This window comes from Falco peregrinus, chromosome 3 (genome assembly GCF_023634155.1).
Source record: "Falco peregrinus isolate bFalPer1 chromosome 3, bFalPer1.pri, whole genome shotgun sequence".
NCBI classification, from domain to species: domain Eukaryota; kingdom Metazoa; phylum Chordata; class Aves; order Falconiformes; family Falconidae; genus Falco; species Falco peregrinus.
In genome coordinates, this window is record NC_073723.1 from 112,118,734 (window position 1) to 112,143,547 (window position 24,814).

At 39.1% G+C, this 24,814-nt stretch overlaps 1 protein-coding gene across 7 annotated transcripts in view; it reads right to left on the bottom strand.

The window, feature by feature from the left end:
- The window catches only part of PRDM2 (PR/SET domain 2), a 68,963-nt gene that overhangs the window by 22,406 nt on the left and 21,743 nt on the right, over positions 1 to 24,814 (bottom strand). For 4 of the 7 annotated variants that reach the window (XM_055798717.1, XM_055798722.1, XM_055798718.1 and 1 more), the window contains 3 exons: positions 24,302 to 24,454; positions 18,215 to 18,341; positions 17,741 to 17,863 (listed from right to left, as the gene is read on the bottom strand). In XM_055798717.1, the coding sequence (XP_055654692.1) occupies positions 17,741 to 17,863; positions 18,215 to 18,341; positions 24,302 to 24,454 (403 nt within the window). Of the gene's footprint in view, positions 1 to 91; positions 145 to 17,740; positions 17,864 to 18,214; positions 18,342 to 24,301; positions 24,455 to 24,814 lie in introns of those variants that run through there. The other 3 variants (XM_055798720.1, XM_055798724.1, XM_055798723.1) reach the window with 3 other exon arrangements.

The following is a 24,814-nucleotide window of genomic DNA, read 5'->3' on the forward strand; positions in this document are numbered from 1 at the left end:
CAAGATGTAACAGAAGCCTGGAGGAGGGGGGAAATGCCTCAGAATGCAGAACCTGGTGGAAGCCTGAGTATAAGTACACATGTGCACTTACCATCAGGTTCCTGAAGGGTCCTACATGGCTGGTACTGCCAGCTGGATCCTCCACTTGGTCTAAACAAGAAAGATACAGGAATGAAACACAGAGAAAGTGAAATGGAAACAATGACAAAAGAATAAATGAAGGGCAGAACTTAATATATGTGTACGTACGTTAAAAGAATTGCAAAAGACAGATGCAAAGGAAAATGAATGAAAGAGACAGAAAGTAGCTACTTGTCTATAGTGACAAAGATCAAGAGAGGAATGTATCAAAATTTCTCTTGCAACTTAGTTTTTAAATATGGTTCCTTTTCCTCCCTTTTCCTTCACTTATGCTGTATAGACTGGCACAAGCATTATCTGCCTTTACACCTTTACAATACCTGTATAATATTTACCATAAACATCGCAACAGGCACAGGAGATCTTGTGCTACTGCCAATGTCCAGATAATCAGTAGTCCCACTTATTTCAGAGGAGTTCAGATGACAACAGAGTAAGAATTTAAAAAGGGAGAAATAATCTTTATTTGCCTATACTTCATTTTATTGATCTAACCAAGACTTCTCAGAACAACCTACAGTTATCTGTGCTCGTATTTTTGCTGTTTACCAAAATACTAATGGAACTGTAAAACCAGTGAGTTATTTCTGGTGGGGTGGGATAAGGATACTCAGGCGCCAGAAGGGAAGAAGTTAATCACAGTCTTTCCATACAGTCAGAGCTGAATTCTATGATTAAATATTGCTAATACTGTACAAGATGCTATGATCTTCAATAACCTTTAAGTGCCAAACATTCACTGTTAAGATCATAAAATCAGAAGGACACTCACATTTTATCTCAAACACTGTCTCGATCACTTATGAGAAATGTGAAAGATAGACATCTGCCTCCCCAAAAATCTTAGGTTAATAAGGAAAAAAAATTACTGGTATGAGTTTCCAGTATTCCTTTGATATCTGTAGCCAGCAACTACCGCTGCTCGGTAACAACCTATCTACCCTGTACCCCACCTGTGCTGTTGCTTAAGAGCACCACAGACACCTGCCTAAAGCTCAAGTCTCCTGGGTACAGCTGAAGGGAAAAGGTCAAATTTGCATGTCGTACCCTGATGGACAGCAACCACGCAGTTTCATGATGCGAATTACAGTGTCATAATACAAACTCACCAGTCAAATCCCTCGGGGACTGGCTCAGATCAAAGAAAGTCTGCATCAATCCCACACCATAGTTGCCACTGTTCTATAAATCAACTTCAGATTATTTGGGTTTCTTCTCAAAAAAAAAAAAAAAGTATTTCTACATTTGACATTCTCTCATTGGAGAGAATGAAATAAACATTAAGTGTACACACAAGCTAAAAAAATCCTTACAGAAAATTCAGCCAAAGACAACTGTATGACCATTTCCACATTATTTTGATTAATGCATTCTAAAACAGTGATGCAACTTGATTTTTAATTTGAGCAACGGTCTGCTGTGCACCAGAATTCCTCTGTTCCTGTATCCAGAATACTGGTAGATACCATGTTTTCAAAGTAAATTCCTTAAACCTTCAAGCATCTGTGAAAATCAGACTTGTAGTTTGTTGTGGAAGACAGGCTATTAAAAAAAACAAAGCCTTTAACACAAAAAAAAATACCCTACCCAAAATAACAGTATAAAATGCTCCAAAAAATTAAATCCAAATTGTGTTGGCTAGAAGAGCATGAAAAAAATGCAGAAACATGTTGCAGTGACTTCTTAAGAATCTTGTCCCACTATGACTATCAGAGCATATAAATACTGAAGACCTTAGATGTCTAATAAACCGAACTGATTAAACAGTAAAGTAACTAAGCACTAAAAAATAAAAAAAGTGAAATCAAAATGACCATTATAAACATATGAATACTAAGGCTGTTCTTTTATCATATTTTCTTCCATTAGCATTTAAGTGTCTTCATTTTGCTTTTGGGTTTTTTTAATTCTACCATTAGCCACAGTCCATTACATAGTGAAATCTTGTTTACAAAACCTTTCAATTATTATCTACCAGCACCTGCTCAGACAGATTATAAACTACTTGGGCTAAACAAATAGCAACATACCTGTGTGTTAGGGGCAGCTGACAGTCACTGAGAACAGCTAAGAACTCTTCAACATTTTGGGAAAGCTGGTAAATATGACATGCCCTATATATATAATGTGTGTGTGTGTATATATATATATGTGTGTGTGTGTGTGTGTTTGAGAAGTAGTTGTATAATCATGGGGATTACAGAAATTTGCTGAAAACATGATCTCAAACCCACAGGGTTATGCACATATTTTATTTAAAGGTCTAAGCCAATAGCCACATTTCAAAGTATATACTACAGGTTCATTGCACAGTTAATTCATTCATTTTTCAAGAGGGGCCGCATCTTACGCACTGTGGACTTACACCTCCATCATATTACTGCATCAAGGAATATTTGACTCTCAGCATCCCCCATCTCATAGCTTATGACAAATTAAAACATTTTTTAAATTGCTGTCCAAAGTTTTAATTGTAGGATAGGTGAGGTTATTCCACTACATTGTTCAAAACATCACACTGCAAGTTGTTGGAGAAAGAGGAAGTGAGAGTAAAACCAGCAGGGGTAAGTCACAAAGCTAGTAAGTATTAGGCTAGGAATAGAAAAGATTACAGCCTTGAAAGAAAAAAACATAATTTCTGCTTTATTAAAATGAAGTTACTTAAATATCCTAACATCAGCTTCCAGTATTTCTTACATAATGCTATCGTTAATGCAACAATATCCCAAAGTTCCTTTTGACTACTTGCATTTAAATATTGCTTTGAAACTTGATTAGAGCAAGCTTAGCCAAAAACCTCTGAAGCGTACTTCTGAACACACACATACATTATTACCTGGGGAGGGAACATTTCTGAACTCAAAAGCTTCCAACTTAAAACAAAATTTGAAATCACTGCCTACCAAATGCTTTGGGGAAAAATGCTCTTGTACTGGCAACAAAAATGACTGCAGAACCCAACAGGATGCCTCCCAAGGCCCAAAGACTCAGATATTCAAGTGCTGCCACAGAGCAGCCTTGGTGGTGTATGTATTCTTTCCCCCCCCCCCCCCACTCACTGAACTGGTATGAATTAAGCCAGAAAAAGCTTTTATTTCATTGTTACGTAAGATACGCTATACTGGGACAATTTCCCAGTTTGTCTACAAATATGCATCCCACTTGCTGGCGTGCATGCACACATAAAACCCTTTCGAACACCCTGACAGAATTCCTCCCCTAGGTGGGAAGGTACTGATCTCTCAGATTCAAAAGCAGACTAAGTACAACAACATTAACTGACTTGTCCATTTTCAAGACTAAATCTTTCTAACACTAAGAATTAAAAAAAATATGTAAAAAGGATGCAAATACAGCACATTTTTATTCATATTCCAGCAATTCAAAGGGTGAAATTCAAGCCACAGAAGACAGAGATCAATCTTGGAAACAAACATCTCATTAAAGGGGATGTCAATTAAATCTGAATGGCTACATACACAGTATCACTAAAAGGCCTATTTCAACAATGCTGTCAAGTATGTACGAAAATACTGCAGAAAAAAGGCAAAATTTAAATATATTTATTACCCTGTTTTCCTCAATCTATCATTACTCTAAGTAATCACTGGGGCATTTTTCTTGCCATACCATTACAAGGTTATCAGATACAACTCGTTTACATAGGCATAGTTTTAGGTATTATTAAGCAAGTGAAACGCTAACGCTGATGTGAGATGTTTTGCAGCACACAAATTATCAAAACGGAACTTTCAACTTCTGAATCCTGAGACCCACATGAATAATTTAGAGCTACAGAAGATCTTGGTTCTGTATTATCAATCTGCCCAAACTTGATATATTAATTTTAAAGGTGGAGAGGCATAACACATATAGCTATATACTTTGAAAAATACTGGAAAAATCTTGGAAGTTATCTACAGCCAAAGTCGCATCCATGTACTACAAACCTGGACGTTCAGCCTATGCTGGCTTCACCATTCTCTGCTGGACTGCTTCATCCCACAGCTGGAGGCTCGTATTATCTCTTAGGCCTTGGGCTTAACACAACCCCTCCGCTGTTCTTAGGACAAAGACTTGGCAGGGCACTGCACCTGAACTGCTCACGATGCCCGTGTAATTGAAACACCAGGGGCTGACCACCCTTGTCTGAGTTCAGCCCTCCACGTCCTTCCCTTGCAGGCTGGCAGGAGAGGCAGAAGTAGCGCATGGACATAGCCTGTCCTGCAACAGGTTCACGTGTGGCAAATGACACTGAAGGTCTCCCGGAGGGATCTTTCAAAAAGCAAAAGTTATAGAAGCAAGGTCTCTGAAAAATAAACTGCAGGCCCCATGGTTTTAGATAATGTATCTTCCCTCACTGTAATTCAAAACTCAACGACCAGTACTACTACCACTGTTTGAAGACCACAAATAGCAGCAGCAGAGATAAAACAGCTGCTCGACATCAAGAACAAAAGCAAATACAGTGCGCAAATGTTCTTCTGTAATTTTCTCCAGCAGAACTTACATCTCTTTGTCCTTAAAAAGACACTTTCAAACTTACATGGCAGAAGCAGAAAAAAGAAGAACAGAATAAGCATGGAAGACAAACTTCACAGTAATTTATTAATACCAAACTGCCTGTTGTATAAACATATTGCTACACATTAACCATCACTTGCTACAAATAGTAGCATTTTAATCACTGTATTTTCCAACCAAGAGTTGCAGTAAAATCTCACCTTGGGGAGATATTTCAGTACACCTGAAGCCAAACACATGTACACCTAACTGCATATGTGCATTAAATGTTTGCACCAAGCACTAAACATCCATTTTGCACAAAAGAAATAGAGCAATGCATTTGCAGAGACTGTTAAGATGACATTTGCGTAACAGACGAACTTGTTGCCATGGAAAGTGTAAGAAAAATCTGAGCTGGGCTATTTAAAACACCCATTTCTGCAAATGTTTGGCAAAGTCTCCGCTTTAATGATAGCGCTGAAGATCACGTTACTATATCCCACCACAAACTTTTTAAATTATATAATAATCAGGACAAGAAAAGTTAGCATGGCATCACAGGATATGCCATGCCAACACAAAGAAATGATGCAACAGTTTGCAAGAAGCATGCAGCCAGAAAAGCTTAGCTGATGCTATTCACAAAATGCAGGTAAGCAGATGAAAAATAAATAAAAAATATTTAGGCTGAAAAATCCTACAAGCAGAAAGCCTATCTTAAATGTATGGTATTACACCAGTCCACAAAAATTGAAACGGGAATTGTCTCCAGTCTTCTTCATATAATCTAGTTTACAAAACATGAAGTATGTACCGTCACCCTCTGTAGCAGAGAGAGAAGCAAAAAGTAGTTTATATTATCTGTTTGCAGTAGTGTACCATCCACATCTGCAGCACCTCATTCAAGTCCTTATTATGTTATGCCTTCTGACTACTAGGAGTATAAATCATAGGAAGTCTTAAGTTTATAGACTAGAATACTTACTCATCCATAATGACTTGAGTAGTACAGAATGTCACCTAACAATTACAAAAGTATGGCAAACCAATATCCACAGGGTTTAATTCTATGCAATTTTAATTTAAAAATTTAGCATAGCACCACACAATGTGATGAAACAATTAAGTGTAAATAATTAAACACAGAGCTTTTATCTTCTCAAAAATTAAGTGTTCTTTCTGCCCCTATGCCAGTATTTCTAAACTTAAAATAGCAGGTATGGAGTACACAAATACACAGATTTGCTCTAGAATTTCTCAATTACTCAATGCAGTTGTGTATTTCTACCTCCTACCCTCCCTAATAAACACAACCTCCCACCATTCACTACAAATTCCTAGCAAGTTACTTGTTAGCTAACCACAGCTACCACAGACACAGCCAACCCACTACATAAAATATAATAAACACTCTTCTCTGTAGTTATATTCCATTAGCTTCTATTTTGCTAAGTATTAAAACAAAAGCAGCAGCAAAAGAAATAACTGCTGGCAAACAGATTTTCCAGAAATAACCGGTGTTCTCTATGCTTAGCCAGTTTTTATATACCACTCAGTTAAAAATAGAGCATCCAAATTTTGTATGTAAATACAGAGAATTAGTCAAAATTTAAATCTCCACCTTTAACGAAGATGAACTTTTACTTGAATGCAGGAAATGCTGCTTTTACATTCACTGTTGCTCTCCCTGAAATGTTTTTCTGACCCTGAAATGATGCTGCACTCAGATAATTAAGGAATAACATTAATTTTGACAGCATCATTTTCAAGATAATGCAAAAGTAAGGCCTCATGTGACTACTTGTACCACAAAGTCTAAAATTATCACTATTAGGTCAATCTGTCTTTATATGTAATAAATAACGCAAATATTTTTCATGACCTTATTTGGATCACTAAACATTTGAGAAGATTAAATCAAAAATATCCAGGTTCTTTAGCTAAGTTATTTTTAAAAGTAACTACTTAGCACTTTACCTGCTGTTTTATTCTGCTGTTTGACAAACTGGAGATGTTCAAATTCAACAGTGACCATACCAATATGTGACATTTTAGGAAAGAAAACAAAAACGCCAAAAGGATTGCTGAGTCCACATGCCGACCCAAAAGCTAATCCAATTAGCCCTTCATACACTGCTGATAAAGGCCATGTTCTGTTATCAAGAGTAATTTTGCTCTACTGTGCCAAACAGAACTCTCAAAAGGTTAGTGAAAAGCTGCAATTGCACGGAAGACCAGAACCACACAGTTTCCCCAAACATTTGCCCAGTAATGGGCTATGGCTTTACTTGGAGAATGCAGCTGTACCAAGGCTACAATTCCCAGGAAACAGGACTGCCTTTGTATTTAGCCGGAGCACTGGGATTACTGTAACAGGAGTCTCTAACGCTGAGGAAACAAGAGCAAAGCCTCTCACAGATGTAGGATCCAGACAGTGCTGCTACCACCAGATTAAATATCCTGTGTATGAAGTTAAACTCCTTGGAATTGCTACAAGGTCACACTCAACATTTTTTGTTTACGTCCACTCAAATCTGACCTGTTACTCATTTTTACCCAACTGAATCCTTTTGTTCACCATACCTACAACGCGTCACTTGTCAGAAATTTTTCTCCCACAAAACAGTGAAGTATTCTCAGTAAAATTATGCCCTTCTGTTTTGTAACGTATTTCATCCCGCTCCTTGGTATACATTTCCAATTTTCTTTCCTTTAACCTTCTTATTCTCCCATTTTTTCTTCAGTACAACTCGCAGAGTTAACCTTTACTTTGGGGGATTCAGTAGCGAAAAACACATACGGCACACATTTTTGTTAATGAAAAGTTTTTTCTAATATTACCAGCAGCAATCCAAGATATATACAATAGGCTAGTATCTTGCATTTCAAAAAGGGAAAATTACTTTGGAAAACATATTCAGTAGTATTTCCCCTAGCGTACTGCCCTCCTTTTAGCAGCACACTCCAAAGTGCCAAGATATCAGTTTTGCCATGTAATGCAAGCTTGCCTTAAACACTATTTCTTTTTTCTGTAGTTTTAAAGACTATTATTTACTGCAAGCATAGCATTACTAACTTCCCTGAACTTTCTGTTCAGACACTAAGAACAGAGATGTGAAAACAGTATGTCAAACGACATGCACTCCCATACAAATATTGTACAAGGATAACACCACGATTAACAACTGAAGCAGGGATGACAAAACCAGAATTGCCAATTACCCACTGTAGTAAATATGCAGTGCACTTCCATTAGTCCCCATTAAAAATATTACACCATTTTTATGAACTGGGTCTTCAACCTAACAAGGAACATCTTTAATTGTTAATAAGCGTAATAGCATCATGACACATTTGCAGGCATAAAAGTGTTGCTTCTCTGCATCTGTTATATTTGGAAAGACTCATCTCCTTCCAACTTCAGACTGACAATCCAAGGTCATAAGGCAGCATATCACTGCAGGTCTAATATATAAAAGTAGGCAAAGGAGCAGGGTAAACATCGCATAAACACATTATCTGAATGTACAACACAGTCCCCGAACAATTTTCATCCGCTGAGGAATTGTGGAAGATTTGCTTAGCTTCCTCTGTAAAACCAAGGGTTTCATTCCTGTCAGCTGCAGCCCACTGATATTTTCTTAGAGAAATGCTTTTCAGTCTTCTCTGATAACAGAAGATATAGTCAATTTTATTTGCAAAGGAACTCTAATTGTAATGCTCCAGTTGCCCCAAAAAGTGCACTGCTCAAGAAGCACAAGAGAGTACTACAGGCCAACAGCAACAGTTGGCACTCATGTTAACAGAACCGACAACAAACATTACCAAATTTAGTTTGCCCCAAACCAGACAACAGCAAACCGTTATCTGCTTAATTTATGAAACCAAGAAAGGTCAACAGGCCCATAAAGTCACTACAGGGAATGGCAACTTCCTCCATTTTTCAAATAAAGTGAAAACAAATCCCAGTCAGAGCACAAATGTATTTGTCTTCTGCTCAGTTAGCTTCTACATTCAATCAAGATTAACCTGCTTAGATCAAATTAGACTTTAAAACTGTAGGAGTTTTTTGCACACATCTTTTGATAGCATAAAATGTGAACTAGAACAGAATATAAAAATAAAACATCACTGAAAAATAACTTAAGACTCTTTCGTTCGCAGGCAAGGAATGAGAGAAAACAGCTCTGGTGTATGCGAGCGTGGAGGCTGGAGCCTGACAGCAGTTAAGGATTTGGTAGCAACAAGGAAGTTTCAGCACAAAGTCCACTTTGCTTTTGCAATCCCTGACAAAGGCCTGTAAGATCTGGAACACCAGACACTCTGCTTTTCACCTGCAACTCGAAATACAACACTTTGCAGGGCAGTCAATTTTTTACTCAACTCACTGAAACTTAGTATGACCTACTCCTTGGTCATAGCCCAAGACAACTCCAGTGTTTGGCAGCAGTATCACACCCCTTTCCTTTAAAGCCTATGACTCGATGGCAAAGGGGTGTATTTTAACATTCTGATGCAAACTCACGACGAAAGAGAGGTCAGCTATCATTGCAGCTGAGCTGCTTCACACCAGACTTTACTATTAGGCATTTGGTTTCCAATTTTACTGGCAGCAACTTAGGGAAGTTTGCATTGGACTTGGCTCTGAAAAACTGCGAAGCATGAGAAAATTGACCAGAACTTAAGACGAATCAAGTCACTTTCAGGAACACTTAGGCCTTTCCCATCCAACAATTAAACTGTTTCTTGTGGGCTGCCAAATAAAGCAAGATTCACATTTCACCAGACTCAACTGAGACATATGGCTCTCAACGCAAGTTAGAATAGATGTATAGCTCACCAGCCATTTCCATGGCATTTTGCAGTAATAATCATCAAGATGATAGATTTTCAGCTATTATAATACTCTCGCTAGAGTAATTTTATGTCAATCATCACATTAATAATACTGTCTCTTTGAAGTTCTACAGCATTAATCACAGCCTATCAAATGCTTTTACAGAACTCTGATAGTAAGTGTGACAACAAAATTAACTCTTTAACAGCAACCCTGGTAAGCTCCTAATTGCTTCTGAAAGCTTCATCCTAAACCGCTTTCATGCACCGGTGATCCAACTAAATATTGTGCTTGCCTAGGCCAGGGGAAAAGTCTGTAAGAGGTAAATATTTGCTAGTGAGAATTTAATGGTCAGACATTATCTAAGTTCTTGGCTACAAATACTGAAATACCAGTGAGTCTTATTTCAATAACTGTTAAACCCAAGTAAAAACTATAGACTGCTATAATATTTCCTTGAGGAACTTGTCCCAGCAAGTGTAGGCCAATGAGAATTCTTCAGAACAAAGTCATTCCTGTAAATCTGTGTAACACTTTTGGCAGGAATAACAAAACAAATTTGAAGGTTTGGTAGATTTAAAAAAATAAAAATACATTCTGGTCTGACAACTGTTTATCCTTTTTGTTCATTTGGAAAACGTACTAAAAACACCCATCAGTAAGTGGAATATAAAACTGCTTCAGTATTTTGCAGTTTTGTAATCCAGTGACATGAGAATCTTCAGAGAGACTTCACAAAGTCAAGTTAACTTACGAAGGAGATTCTCACAATTACAGAACAGAGCTCTCGGCCAGACACACACAAATGGAGCCTGCATCTCTCCCATAAATAAACCAGCTATCAAAACTTTGTATTCACACACCTGAAGTTAAACATGCTTGTTTATCGCTGCACAATAAACTGCGCAAGGCACCTTCATACAGACTCTCCGTGTAAGACATTCTCCGTAAACAAGTAAAATAGACAATGCAAAATTATGGTAAAATGTAATAAAAACAAGCACTAAAAAGTTTTAGTAGAGTTAATGACACAGAATCAATATCAGTAATATTTGGTTTTTGAAAAGATGAAGCATAAAAAGAAAACAAAAGAAGGCAGAGGTATGGAAGATTCTTATTACAAGGAGAAATTAGAGACTTCACTGAATTAAGACTGATTCAAGCCAGAGGTAAAAAAAAAAAAAACCATACATTGCAAGTCAATCATTGTCTTCACCTTTATCTACCATAAAAGCCAGAAAGTCCAATTATAAAAGAAAAAATTAAGTAGACTGCACAGGTGGGTAAGAAAACTATAGAAAGAACAAGTGTCTGTTAAACCCCTGACTTAACAGCAGGTAATACAAAGGAATTCAAGAAATAATTATTTATGTGAATAATTCAGTGAGCAAACCCAAATACTTTAATATAGGTAAGGCAGCCATCACTGAGTTTGCTCTCTTGTATGGGACAAGCAACAAGACAATTCTAAGCCACAAAATAGGTCACTTAACAGAAAAATAAAAGCATTTGTTGTCACAGTCTGGAAAACACAGCCTATCCTCCCATTTTGTAGGAATTCATCTCATGCCTATTTTGGAACATAACCTCCAAATTATTTATCTCAAAGCTCTTCCCTAAAACAGCAATCACCAAATTCTCTCTGCATCTTCTACACAAAAGCATTAAAACAGTTCTAAGACTCAGAAGAGAACATTCCAAGTAAGTTTTGGAAAATCCGAATAGAATAAAATATTTATTCAAGGAGAATAATATTTCAATAGAAACTTAACAACTTTTAACTTATTTTCAGGAAAATTAAAATAAAAATATTTTCCTAAGAAGAATAATTTCAAAACACATGGGCTTAATTAAAAAAAAGATTAGCAGTGGAATACCAAGCTTCTTCCAGGTCACTCACTGTCTCAAAGCTAATCTTGATCAATATAAAAAGATTGATTAATACTGAAAAGCTGTCTGGTGCCTTATTTCACTTCCCACTGCAGGTTATGTAACTGCAGACAACGTTAGCGAATTTGCCAAGAAATGCTGCTACTGTGCTCAAGATACATTTATTTTATTTTTTTTTTACTTGGAAAAAATACTGTAAGGAAGAAGCATGGCTGAAAAAGCAAAAGTATAAAGAAAAATATGGAACATTTTTATATTTGGAATAATCACTTAAGAAAAATATTTTTACTTTGTTAGGTAAATACATACATTTGCCCTAACCAGAAATAAGCGTATAGCTAGAAACACGCCAGCTTGTTACAATCGTGAAGGCCATATTTTTAAGTTAAAGACAAAAAACCACAGAGATAAATTAACAGCGAGTATGCAAGGTGCTTGTAGTACTTGTTTTAAAAAACGTCTGATAATCAGCACCGAGTCCTTACACTGCATTGCCGACCACCTTCAAGCCCTTTGCTAAATTCTTCTTATAAAAAGTTCTGTTTTTGTAGTGGCATCGCCAGGCAGAGGCTTGCGCAGACAAGGCTGGGGCCATGTCCTACAAACCCCAGGGGGTCTGATCCCACGTGTGACACAGACACATACCATGACACACTCAACAGTCCCACACTGCCAGAGAGCACCTGTGGATTCCCACTACCAGCTGCGTATGTGGAAACTTTTACAGGGAGTGTATACACAATAGTACATCTGAGGCTTCTGAAGAGGCAAACAACCCTACAGCCTTCCCCAACCTTGTAATTACAGCACGTAAGTAAACAAGTTTCCCAATGTTCACATAAATATGATACAACCTGACTAAAGCAAAAACATTGATGTTTTTAATAACTTAGGAAATTCCTGAATGTGCTAAGGCTTTATGTTTCCAAAAGTTTACGCTAAGAAATACAGAGTTTGAGGGGTTCAATACATGCAATTTAGCGCTGAATTAACTTTTTTTTTTAATATACAGATTTATTTTTTTTTAAATCTCTGAAATGAAGGCTTATCTTCACCTATTCTTAAACCCGTTGGCAGAAGCCAGGCTGGAATGAATCATACCAATTTCACTCTGCTGTTTGGAAAAGCTTAGCGCAGCAGCTATCATAGGGACTGGGAGCATCGCTGTAGAAGTGAAGATGGGAATTTAAAGTAATACGAGTCTCATATTGAAAGGGCCCCATTTATGAGGGATAAAAGAAAACTTCCACTGGTTGGAAGACCTCAAGTGTATTAGATACTCACCAGACAAAAGCTGTCATGAGAGGTACCATTCCCTTGAATCCCAAATACAGCTTTTTGCCTAGAGTTGTATAATTCTTCTCATAAATCAGTGATTTGGGGAAATCAGAGTAAATTTAATTTTAAGACTTTGTTCCAGATTATCTTGTTGACCTTCTTCTTCCCTTGCCTTTTCCCAGTCATCGGCTAGGAAATTTTGAAGCCTCTACTTTCTAGGTTTTTCATTAAATCTGTTGGAAACAGAGCTTCGGTAAGAATATAATTTCATGTTATCCTTGCTACAAACGTACAACTTACAGAACTTTAACATCCTTCTATAAGCTACATTCCAACTACTACACAATCATGTTTCTCACAAGCTCTTTTCTGTTTGGAAATAAACTTGTAAACTTATTCCAACTACAAGTTGAACTAATAAATTAATGTAACTTAAAGAACAATCAGGGCATCGTTTGGCCATGATTTCCACGTGTGATGACATCCAGATGGCAATCCAAGGCCTACCTTTCTGTAAACAGGATGCATAGTTATGTGCCTCTCAAGTACAGCTAATTATTTGGAACTAAGTGAGAATGCCTATGAAAGTAGTTAACAAAAAACCTGCAAGGATTTCTACTATCACAGAACTTAACCCGATCGTTTCATCTTTACATTTCCCTTTTCTACAGCAGCAATCTGAAACTATTCCAGCAATTGTCACGCTTGCAGACAAACGAAAATCCAGTGTAACTTTCATTATGACAATATTTACTTAGAATCTGTGAAGCGGGAGCCTGAAGTTGCACTTCACATTCAGACCAATATAAAACAAAGGCGTAATATTTATAACAGATGATAATCGATTCATAATTCACCCACCTTAACCTCACGCTACCTCTGGGGCAGTATTATTTACTAAGTGTTATCTTGTAGTTCATACTCTCCCTGAAATCTGATAAGAACTATGGGAAAACAGCAGTACAACCATTTAAGGTAGTAAAGTTTTAAAAGATTTATTTGCAATGGTTTGAGTCTTTAAAACTGTACTACAGTAAGTAATCACCAGGGCCTGTCCAAGATACAGTGAACCCGATTCAGGTGTTTTGCCTGCATTACAATAGCCAGCTCTATTTTAAGAAGTGACACAACTTGGTTTTTTAAGAGATCATTTGGTTTCATGACAAGACTCCCACTCAAGTTGCCTTACGCAGCATGTGCTTTTGGCAAAATGAAATTACAGACTTCTCCCCCACCCCCAACAGCCTGACTCTGTATAGAGAGAAGATATGAAAGAGGCACATGCAGTATTCCTTCCAGACAATAGTACGAGTTATGCCACTGGAGTTTGTTGCCTAGATAGAAGTGCTAAGTGGAACACAGCTAAGACAAATCGAGCTGAACAGCACAGCACGGAACCACTACCACAGAGATATAAATAAGCACAGGAGAAGTAAAACATTGCTCTCTTCTTCCTCACCAAAAAAAGAGGAGTGTTTAAAAGGTATTATTCACAAGCATGTAGCAGAGCAAACTTTTGTCCTGTGTAACATCAGTATCTTTCCTCCTCCAAGAACAGACTTTTGATCTGTCACATAATCCGTAACAGAAACTACCTAGATTATTTTAGCACTGTTTGATTACATTTTGGAGCCTGCTTAGCACCTTAAAGCAGATTATAGCCTGTTAAAACCACTGGATTTTTTTATGTATTACCATACTTTTTTTAGCAGTTCTATTTAGTTAAAGTTGCTTTTGACAGGAAGACAGAGTCTGAAATCAGAGATTCCAGAAGTGTTTTTCTTGAAAGAAACACTCATCTTTGATATTACTGCTTACTACTGCTGCACGTTGCTACTGTCATATATAAAGAAATGCCCCAATGAGAGGAAAAAAAAAACCAAAAAATGTCGATTCTACTCCTGTAATGGACACAAGATTTCAACTATAAACTGAAAGCGAAGCTGTTCGGGTTCTTTTGGGTTTGTTTTTTTTTTCCCCTTACAAAGGGAATTAATGAAGAATCTTGTGCTAATGCATTTGATTTGAACAAATTTTCCTGTGAGTTTGGCAGGCAGGACAGAAGCATATTAACTACAAGTTGGAAGAAGCAGATGATAAATGCTTAGCAAATAAATGAAATTTCAGAAAAAGCAAAAGCAACAAAAATGTATTAGATCATTTTTCTACTAGCTGTTGACCATGCACCAGCGGCTGCTGGCTCTTAACCACCTAGTAATCATGTCAAAGATAACAGGGGTTGGCCCCAGTAAAAGTCTTTGATGCTACCCAAGTTCACCAAATTGTTTTCTTTTTTGGGGGGTTGCATTGTGCCCTCCACCCCACGCCATACCCTTTTATCCTACTAAATTTCTTTCTAGATCTCAAATGCCTTCATCACCTTAGCAACAACTCGCAAAGTTTCAATGTATAAAAATAAATTAGTAAGAACTGCCTCTTTTGCTCAAGGACTCCTACGCTGTTGTACATGGTAGAAGAAAGATGCAACGGATTTACTCCAGCTATGAAAACCTACGACCAAGCCAGGCAGGAACTATCGAACATTAATGCAGACTACAAAAGCAAAAACATGCACAACACTGAACAGCTGAAGAAGTGCAAGTGAAGAGCAGATGAGTTTTGAGAAGCACAACTCTGGCATAACCAAAACCTCACCTGCAAACACATTAGAAAAGACTGGTACGTGGAGGAGAATGCCAGGTGCCATCCTAAATATGCTCTAAAGGAGATTACAAACCTTGTGTCAGTAATCACTTGCAAACAAAGGTCAGATCAAGGTCAAGGAAAACTGTTCAATCTGTACTTTGTGTCTGCCCTAGACTCTGTCAGCTGCTGATTCTTAAATGCCATCTCAACTTCACAGATTTAGTAAGGCCCACCTCTTATGTTAAGACCATCTGAACTGACAGCCTGTGAGGATTTATTCAGAAATACAGAGTATTCCTACTGCAAGATGAAAAGTTTTTTAAAAAAAATAAAAGCCTTGACTGATTGGGCAAAATGCATCGCATTTTTAATACCTGTAAAACAATCACCTTTTCTGATGTAAGAGTTCATTAAATAAATTGAAGAAACAAGACTATTTGTCAAATGATAGCTATCTTAACTGTCCAAGGACAAGGCTTAAGATGCATTAAAAATTCAGAAGGGTATTTGTTTTACTGCACAGAGAATAATTATGAGCTATTAAATAACTGCATGTTTTGAATAACTAAATTATAATACATTTCTCAAATAACGTCTAGTCATTGCTAAGGTATTGAACTGTCAGTTTACTTTTCTGGAAAATGTGTTTCCAAAAGACACACTCATTCACAGTTGTTTAAACTTGGCAGTTGTTACTTAGTTCTATTTTCTCCTCAACGTGCAAGACGACAACCTGCAACACAGGCCAAAACAAAGTTTATAAAAGAAAGAATTAATTGATCTGTTTAGGTAACTAATAAATGCAAATTTCACAACCCTTCAGAGGTGTCACTCTCTTGCAAGTTTCTTACATTGGTATTTAAGCTAAAAGATTACCTTGCACTGACTCCCAACTTCACACATGCATAACGTGAAGTGATACTATTTTTCTCCTCCCCACCCCCCTTTTAACATAAAGTTAGAATTGTATTTTTTAAAATTACTTTTTAATTCTGCTCATCAAAATTTCCTTTATTTTCCCATAAAACCTCAACCCCAGGAGATACAGCTGAATCTGCAAAAGAAGGGGCATCAGTAAAACCATTTTGGAATCCTAACTGCAGCTACTGCTATCAAATCAGCAGAAAAATATTGTCTCTCTTACAGGAAAATTGCTGTGAATTGCAAATATTAGCAGATGTTACCACAAATATTAAAGTAACTAAAAGTAAATGTAGAAGACTAAAAATAATTCCAGTGGAACCCACTAAAAACAGAACTACACAATTTCAAAATACACATGCATTAGAAAAGAATAAAGCACATACTATGAATGGCATTATCTTTTACAGCAAGTATGCTGAAACATAACATTTTAAAGCAAATAAGAATTTGGTCTTTCTGCTTCATGACACAAGAGTGTAATTCCAACGATAGATTAACCTTGTTTATTTTCAACTGCTTCATATATATATATATTGTATTTGGGGTTGGGTTTTGGTGTTTTTTTTTTCATGGTTTTTGTTGTTTGGGTTTTTTTAATATCTGTAAGCCTTGGTAAGGATCCAATTATAAAATGCCAGTCTGAAATCTGTAAAAACAGTTAAAACTCTAAATCTACAAAATAGCAGAAAATCAAAACCCAGGAAGCACCAGATTAGTTTACTGATATTTTTATCTATAACTTCACAAATGCAAATCAAACTTCTATGACATGAAAAATTAACTTAGAAATTATTCTGTCTGGCTTTTCTGATTTATAATATAATCAAATTCTTTCAAGCTGTTTTTCTAGCCTTTCAGGTAAATCACAGGCACACAAATTCTATTTGCTAAGATAATGCACATTTAGGAAAAAGCCTAATACAGCCTCTAATTTACCCAGCTTTACTTATATATGTGCTCAATATGCTTTTCATTACAGGCAGCACACTAAAAATCAGTGCCTGAATTTCAGTTTGCATTAGCTTGACCTGCAAATCGCTGCTCAAAAGAATAACTGACTGTGCTGCACCACTTCTTTCTCCCAGCCCTCTCCTCAATTTCTAAAGTAAACTTACATAGCAACTGTCCTCCTAAAAAATGGAGTTTGCTCCCAGTATAAGCACAGCCTCGCGCTGCAAGTAAGATCAGGCCCTAAATTTTAGTCTGAAAACAAAATAATTTGCAAGGATGCCATTTAAAATATTATCTCCTTTCTTTCTTTGGCTTGTTTGTAGCCTTCAGGGAATTCTCAAATGTAGATATTCACCTACAAGAGGAATTGATACCCTTGTGCTACAACTGCAAATACTTCCTTTTTATATTTACTCCCTGTAAGCGATAGCTTCTGTTGCGATTTTGGCCTAAAACGGTAGTCGAAATGTCAGTTATATAAGGCCGTGCGTGGAGGCTCATGCACGCTAAAAAATATCGCTACTGAATTAGTCATGGAAAAAATAATGGATGTCTGGTCCGACATACGTATTTGCATGGAGACTAACGTGTATCCCACCCCCCGACATTCTTCCTCCTCTGCCCAAGTCAGCCCGAAGTAGCCATTCGCACCGCCTGCCACATTTCGTAACCACCGCCATCGCCAGTACCCTAAAAATAACGAGAAATTAAGAAACCATCCAAAGCAACAAAGCCCCGCCGAGCCGTTCCCACCCGCGCCGGCCCGGCGGGAGGCCGCCCCCCCCGCCCCAGCCAAAGTTGAGGCGCCGGCGGGCCCGGCCGGGCGCAGGGCAGCCCCCGCCGGCCCGGGCCCGGCCCCCCCAGCTCTCCCCGGCAGGCGCGGCGCGCTGCCCGGCCGGGCCCGCGGGAGGGGGGCGGCGGGGGAAGGTCACGGCGGCCGCCGCCGCCCACCCGGGAAAAGTTTGCGGGCCGCCTCCCCCCGGCACGGGCGCGCGCGGCGGGGGGGCGGCGGGCGGCGGCGGGCGGGCGGGCGGGCCCTACCTTTCTTGGCTTTCGGGGAGTGCCGCCGGCTCCGGGCGCTGGCTCGCTCTTCCTCAATAGCGGCGGCTATCTCCGGGTCGTCCTCCCCATTGTACCACACCAACAGCTCCTCGCCGGGCGCGATTGGCTGCCGGGAGAGAAGAGAGAGGCGCGGCGCCAATCAGGCGGCGGCTTGTTGGCGGCGGGCCGCGGGGCGGGGAGCGGCGGCGCCGACGGCGGTGCCCCACGCAGCCCGCGGCGCCCCGCGCGCCCAGGGTGCCGCCGCCCCCGCCCCCTGCCGGCCGGAGGGCGCACTGCCCGCCCCGCGCCCTCGCCCCCTGCCGGCCGGAGGGCGCACTGCCCGTCCGGCGGCCCCGCCCACGCCGCCCCGCCCGCACAGGCACGGCCGGGGCCCGGGCACGGCGCTGCCGTGCGAGGCGCTCGGGGGGAGACCCCGGCCCCTGCGGCCGGCCCGAGGGACAGAGCCCACCAGCCCCGGGCTGCACAGCCAGCTCAGGGGAACGCGGAGGGAAACAGGTAAGTACTACGTCTTCAACAGACCCACTTAATCACAGTAACGAAAGAGTTGTTTGCCATTCCGAAGGTTTTTTTCTATTTTTTTTTTTTTAATCCAATCAAAAATTTCAAGAAAAGGCCAAATCAGTCAAGCAAGCTGCCCTGCGGTTACCACTCGTACTCCCAGCAGCACCACCAAGCTGATCAGTACAAGTCTTCACAATTATTTCACGTGCTCCTTAAAATATTACCAGACTCAAACTACCAAGTCCCCAAGCCTGCAGAGTAAAGATGTATCTGTAGCCATGTGTGCAATCATCGCTCTCTCCCCACTTCCTGAAGCATTCTATCCAAAACCAAGAAAAAGCAATTTAAACGCATGCCTTTACCTTAACTGCAATCCTCCTCTTCCCAGGGCTTAATGAACATTGGGATCGTGGAGGCAAAACACTATTTTTAAGAGTCGTTACATTAGAGCCAAGGGTATCCTTAGACTATTATTTCAAGTCTGAAGCCAAAGGGAAATTTTGTACCATGAACAACAGTAATATTTGTTTCTTCTAAAGCATTTTTTTTAAGCGAGTCTCACAGCACTTGATAAAGGTGATAGTTATCTTTATATCTTTATACCCCCAGACACTGGAACAACAAGAGATGCAAGATCCCAACAACTATGTTAAGTGTGTAAGTTGTATTCTAAGCAAAGCCTACGGTTTGGCTTCCCTAACAGTCCCGGAGGGCCGGCAGGATAAATAGCGGCAGAGCTATTTGCATGGTCCCATTCTGCAGCTGTTTAGCAGCAAGGAACGAGGAAGAGCTGTCTGATGCAAACCGCTGATCATCTAAACAGTACACAACCTCAGAGAAAAGAGCCAGCAAAAATGTTAGGCAATGCAAACACAGGACGATAATGAGCGCGTCATTTGCTAGCTGCATGGCTGGAACTAACACGCAACTTGATGAATTCAGTTTTGGTGCAGCTACTCCAGAATCTAAACTAAGCCCTCTAACCTTGTCCTTCTACAACGAGGTGCAGCAGCAGCTCCTTCTACAACGAGGTGCAGCAGCAGCAGCAAAGCCAGACAGTTGCACTGGCTCCCTCACTGGAAGCATGAGCAGGAAAAGGACAATGCCGAGCAAATGCCACCTCTACCGCTGCTCCGGCACCAAGGAACACACAGCCGTCTCTAGCGATGGCACCCTCCAAGAGCAGCTCCAAAACCCAACCTCATCCAAACTATTACCTACACGTTGTTGGTACAGCGCTGTCATGCTGGCATAGCTTGGTTCAACTATGGTATGAATTTTATAGTACGTTACAAAATAAGGTACAAATTTTGGAAAGGCTCATTAGGCTAATAACTCCCACATGCTTTTTGGTGCTTTATGTTTTGACTGCAGCATTTAGCATTCCTTAATCTTAATGTTTCCTGTTAAACAGGTAATTTCAAAATTTGTTATTTTCAAGAGTAATATCCTAACAAGTTATATCCCAAGAAGTTCTAACACAGATTGTCTTAAAACTCAATTAATTGTACATACAAGCACCGCACTGTGTCTTGGACTTACAGACTGATAGGCATTTGCCTGTATTAGAACACATCTTTTTCACCACAGACACTGTGTTTTACCATACTGCGCTGCTGCACCTGGATGTGGCCTCCACTTACCAAATGTCACCAAAGCGGACAGTCTGTGGCATTAGTACTTGTGTACATTTTTCGCAACGTATAACGTGTTCCTTTGTAACAGGGAGGTTCCTGAATTATTATAAACCTGTTTGACAAAACATTCCTCCATAAACAAATTAATTTCACCTTAATCAAGGACAATTTCACAGCCAAGCTTATTTAGAAGACTTTTTGAAACTGAGTTTTCATTGCAATTTTACTTCTTCAAGAATTCGAGTCCTGTACTCTGTGCAGAAGAACACTATTCAACTAGCTTGTTTCGTTAGGAGAGGCAGGAAGAAGTTCTGAAACCCTGTAATGAGTTTAAGCTGTTTCATCAAAATATCACAACTCTCATATATGCATGCTGGGGAAAGCATATGCAAAAAGCAGCCTACAAATCTCCTCAGTCCTTCAATAAAGATGAAGAGAAGATCGAAGAGAAAAAAATATTTGCTTGTGCTCGCTCAGAAGTTCCATTCTGCTACTATGCATTTACAGCAGAGAACAGGAAAGTTAAAGCTCTGCAGTTTTGAGGTTCTTTTACACCAAGGAAATTTGGAGTTTGCTTATCTTAGCAATGAAGCTTGGAAATCAACCTGTTTATTAACTTAGAAATCAGAAACCCACAAAAAGCTGAATAAAACCTTAGGAAAAAATAGCTAGCCATGACAGTATTTTAAATGCTTCGAGGTAAGGCAGAACAAAATTACATACCAGCCACTCTAATTCTCCTTTGGGGGTAAATAAAAACTGTGCTGTTCATTTATCACTAAATGGAATTCCCCCAAATGTATGAATTACGATAAAGATCAGGAAGGAAGCATGTGTACCTACCTGGACTGGTAAATTTACAACAGTTTTGAAATGACAGTGTATACACCATAAAACATTACATGCAGAAAGAGAAGGACCTTTAAGATGTTGTTTATTACATGCTTTCTTTTGTCTCAGTTATCAATAAGACATGATGTGAATCTAAGACCATATGGACTCTACAAGCACAACATCATGTCTGATACAAAAGGTGAGACAAAACCAAACCTTTAAATAAAAATCAGACATACAAGCAACTGTATTTTATAAAGAAAGCAGAAAACAGCACCATTTTTTCCCCCCCAAGGTATGAATTTTTCCTGCAGTTTCAGGTATAGGATAGTGAAAACCAACAGAACAGACAGTATTTAAATGCCTCAAGACAGTAACTTGCCCTTGAGACCACACACTCAAAACCTCTTCCCCTGTATTATACTTCTCCTATGCTGTCAGTCACTTGCAGCTTAACTTCCAATTTCTTCACGTTAACTTTATTTAAAAAGCCTGCTTACTATATATTTGTCACTTAAATAAAGAAAATAAGTTTACAAAACACTAAACAAAAGCTTTCTTAATGCCCTCCTTTGGTTTTCATATTCTTGGAATGGTCAAGAAATCAAGACACAATATTTGATTTTAAATATTCCTATAAAAGTACAAGAATAGTCTACTTGTGCAATTAAAAAAACCCACAAAACATGACTTTCTAAATCCTGACCTGATTTATCAGTATGCTGACTGAATGCTGAATATTTAATGGTAGTGAAAACTGTCCAATTTCACATCAAGTTTTCACTTCAAAAATCACCACAGATCAGTATTTTCCTTACATAGCACTTCTCTAAAAAGTAGAAGAAAATAAGATATATTGAAATAGATGGTTCAAGAAATAATTGGAGTATCAATATGCACTTTTAAGAAACATGCATTACTATAGACTTGGGAGCTTGCTCCATACTGGGGGGGGGGGGGGAGGGGGGAGGGGGGAAAGTTAAACTTTACATTATAACCTAGTTTTGCACACTGAAGCAACTCGGGACATTTCTGCAGCCACCTCTTAAAATTACCTGCCAAGTTACCTGTGCCATGACAGCCCAGGAGCAGCAGGAGTGCACCACTAACCACGGCTGCAATGCTTCTTGGACTAACTTGGTCCTGGGAACAGTTTGGTTACTTCTGAGCAGCACGAAGCTGGGATTACTAATACCAGCTATCCCAATTTGGCTCACGCAGAACTAGTTTGAGCATGTCCACACTGCGCTCCTGGAACTAAATCTACAGGGCAGAAATGACTCAGTGGTTTTGTACCAACTCGGGTCCCAGCGCCCCACTTCGTGTGACACACCAGCCCAAAACTACACAGAGCTGCTGCTTCGACACTGGCCTCTACGGGGTACAGCGGCAAGACTCAGCACAGAGGCAACCTGCAGCTAGTGCCACCTCTGATGTAAAACTCCCTCCAAGTAGCATACAGTGCTGACACCAACGTGAATTTCCAGAAGCCTGACTAGGACTGGTATTGCCAACACTGAACTGAAGCTAATAAACACACTCCTCTGAGTGGCTGCTGCAGGGGCAAAAAATAAAAAAAAGCAAGCCTGAAGACGACGATTCTTTGAAGAATTCTTTCATGTCCCAAACTCAAAATCTCACACTGCAACAAATCCCAGACAGATTTTGAAACCAATAAAACTGATCCTTATAGGCTGCTCTGACAATCTTCAGAAAGAGCTGCTTGGCAGCATGATCTTGTTGGCAAGACCTACCAGGATAAAATTCATCAGGTTGCAAGAAGAGACAGTCAAAGGAACAACAGGGCATTTCAGATGCTGAGGCAAGCAAGGTATTTGTTATTCTGTCAGCAGTGCTCAGCCTCTTTTAGCGGTGCAATTCTTTCCCAAAGTGCAATATTATCCACCAGAAAACAAGTCTGAAATATATGAATGCTTGTCTTTCACAGGACTAAAACCTTTGCAGAAAAGATTCAATGAGAGAAATTCAAAATGTCAAGAGTGACTCCAAAAGCACACGTAACCTTAATGAACTGATGTGACTGTGGGCAAAGGCAGAGGCAACCTAAGATAAAATGTCTAGGGAAAACTAAGCTGACTACAGGTTCACACTGGGAGCCTGCCCTCAGTGAATAAACACTGGAGAGAGTCAACAGTCTGATTGGCAATAGCAAACCTCTACCTGAGTGCTATCTCAAAGCTACGAGAACGTTCAGAAGTTTCAAGCTAGTTTGAGTGACCTAAAAATATAACAGTTTTACATATTGCTATACTGCCGAACTGCATGGTATCAACGTTATTAAGTGACGACCAGTTACTTAATAGATGTTGGTCTTACCAGGAAATGTAAGGAACTGCAACAGCATAACAGCAAGCCTGCATATACCCCAAAACCACAAAAGCATTTTAAATAGAAACCAAGTTGAGCTATACATACTCGGTGCTAGTAGGTTGATCAGAGATTCAAGTAACGCTATAGCCACAACATTCTAACACTAACACACTCTATCACTACTTATAGGTAAACTATCTTTTTTTCTTGGTTTGGGAGATACAATGCCCCAGGAATTACACCCTTTTTCCTGCCCCCCATATTCTCTGAATCAAACTGGAATGGTATAAAACCAGGAAAACTTGTTTCATGAAGCTACCCATAAAAGCGTCTTGGCAACAGATCTTTGTCATACAATGCAAAGCCCATAAAATTAACAGATTTCTGCAAAAAATCCTCTGTAAAAAGTGTCTTGGTATCTACAGAAATAGAAAATCATTTATTTTATGTAATCTGCTATAGTTTTTCATTCTAGTTTGTATCCAATTTGGTACTACAGCAAATCACTGACCAACAAAATAGATTTAAAATTCATACATAACCTGCATTTTAATAGTAGATCTTAATGTCAACTGTACTGTCACAGAAGAATTTAGACCAATGAAATGTACCATTTGCAGTATTTTCATTGTATTTCATAAAATGTTTTAAAATCTATTCAATACAAATAGTAAAGAGAAAAGAAGGATTTGAATAAAAGGGAATAAAAAGTATTATTAATAAAATGTAACAGAGCAGTAAATGATTCTTCAGACACTGGTACCTTTAAACTTTTGTAGTATATGGTCCTGTTGATCTCCAGAGGAAACAGATTTTGCTCCTTTCCCGAACGTGCCCAGTTTATATACCGGAGCCAGTTCCCTTTCTCTGGATCAGTTGCATCAACACACATCCATCCCAAGTTTGGGTAATACACCTGTGAGACAAAAATGGCATTAAGCAAATGGACAACTTAACACTGAAGTGTACACGCACTAAAACACCTCACATTTTAAAGCTATACAAAGCAGTAGTATCTAAGGGCAGAGATAACACAGGGGACATGAGCAGAGGTGGGGTTGTACTGGGTGGGCAGCGTCCGCTGTCTTCTGAAATCTTTTTAGTGGAACTGGTACAATGGGAAAAAATAACTTTTGGTGTGCAAGTCTTTCTCTTAAGTTTTTGGGCTCAAAAGCCAAAATAGTAAAAACATTTTATGCTTTCTTTTCAGTCTGGCAAGCCTGAAATTATTCTCTAGATTTTGCATTTAATAAAATGACCGATTTTAAGATATAAA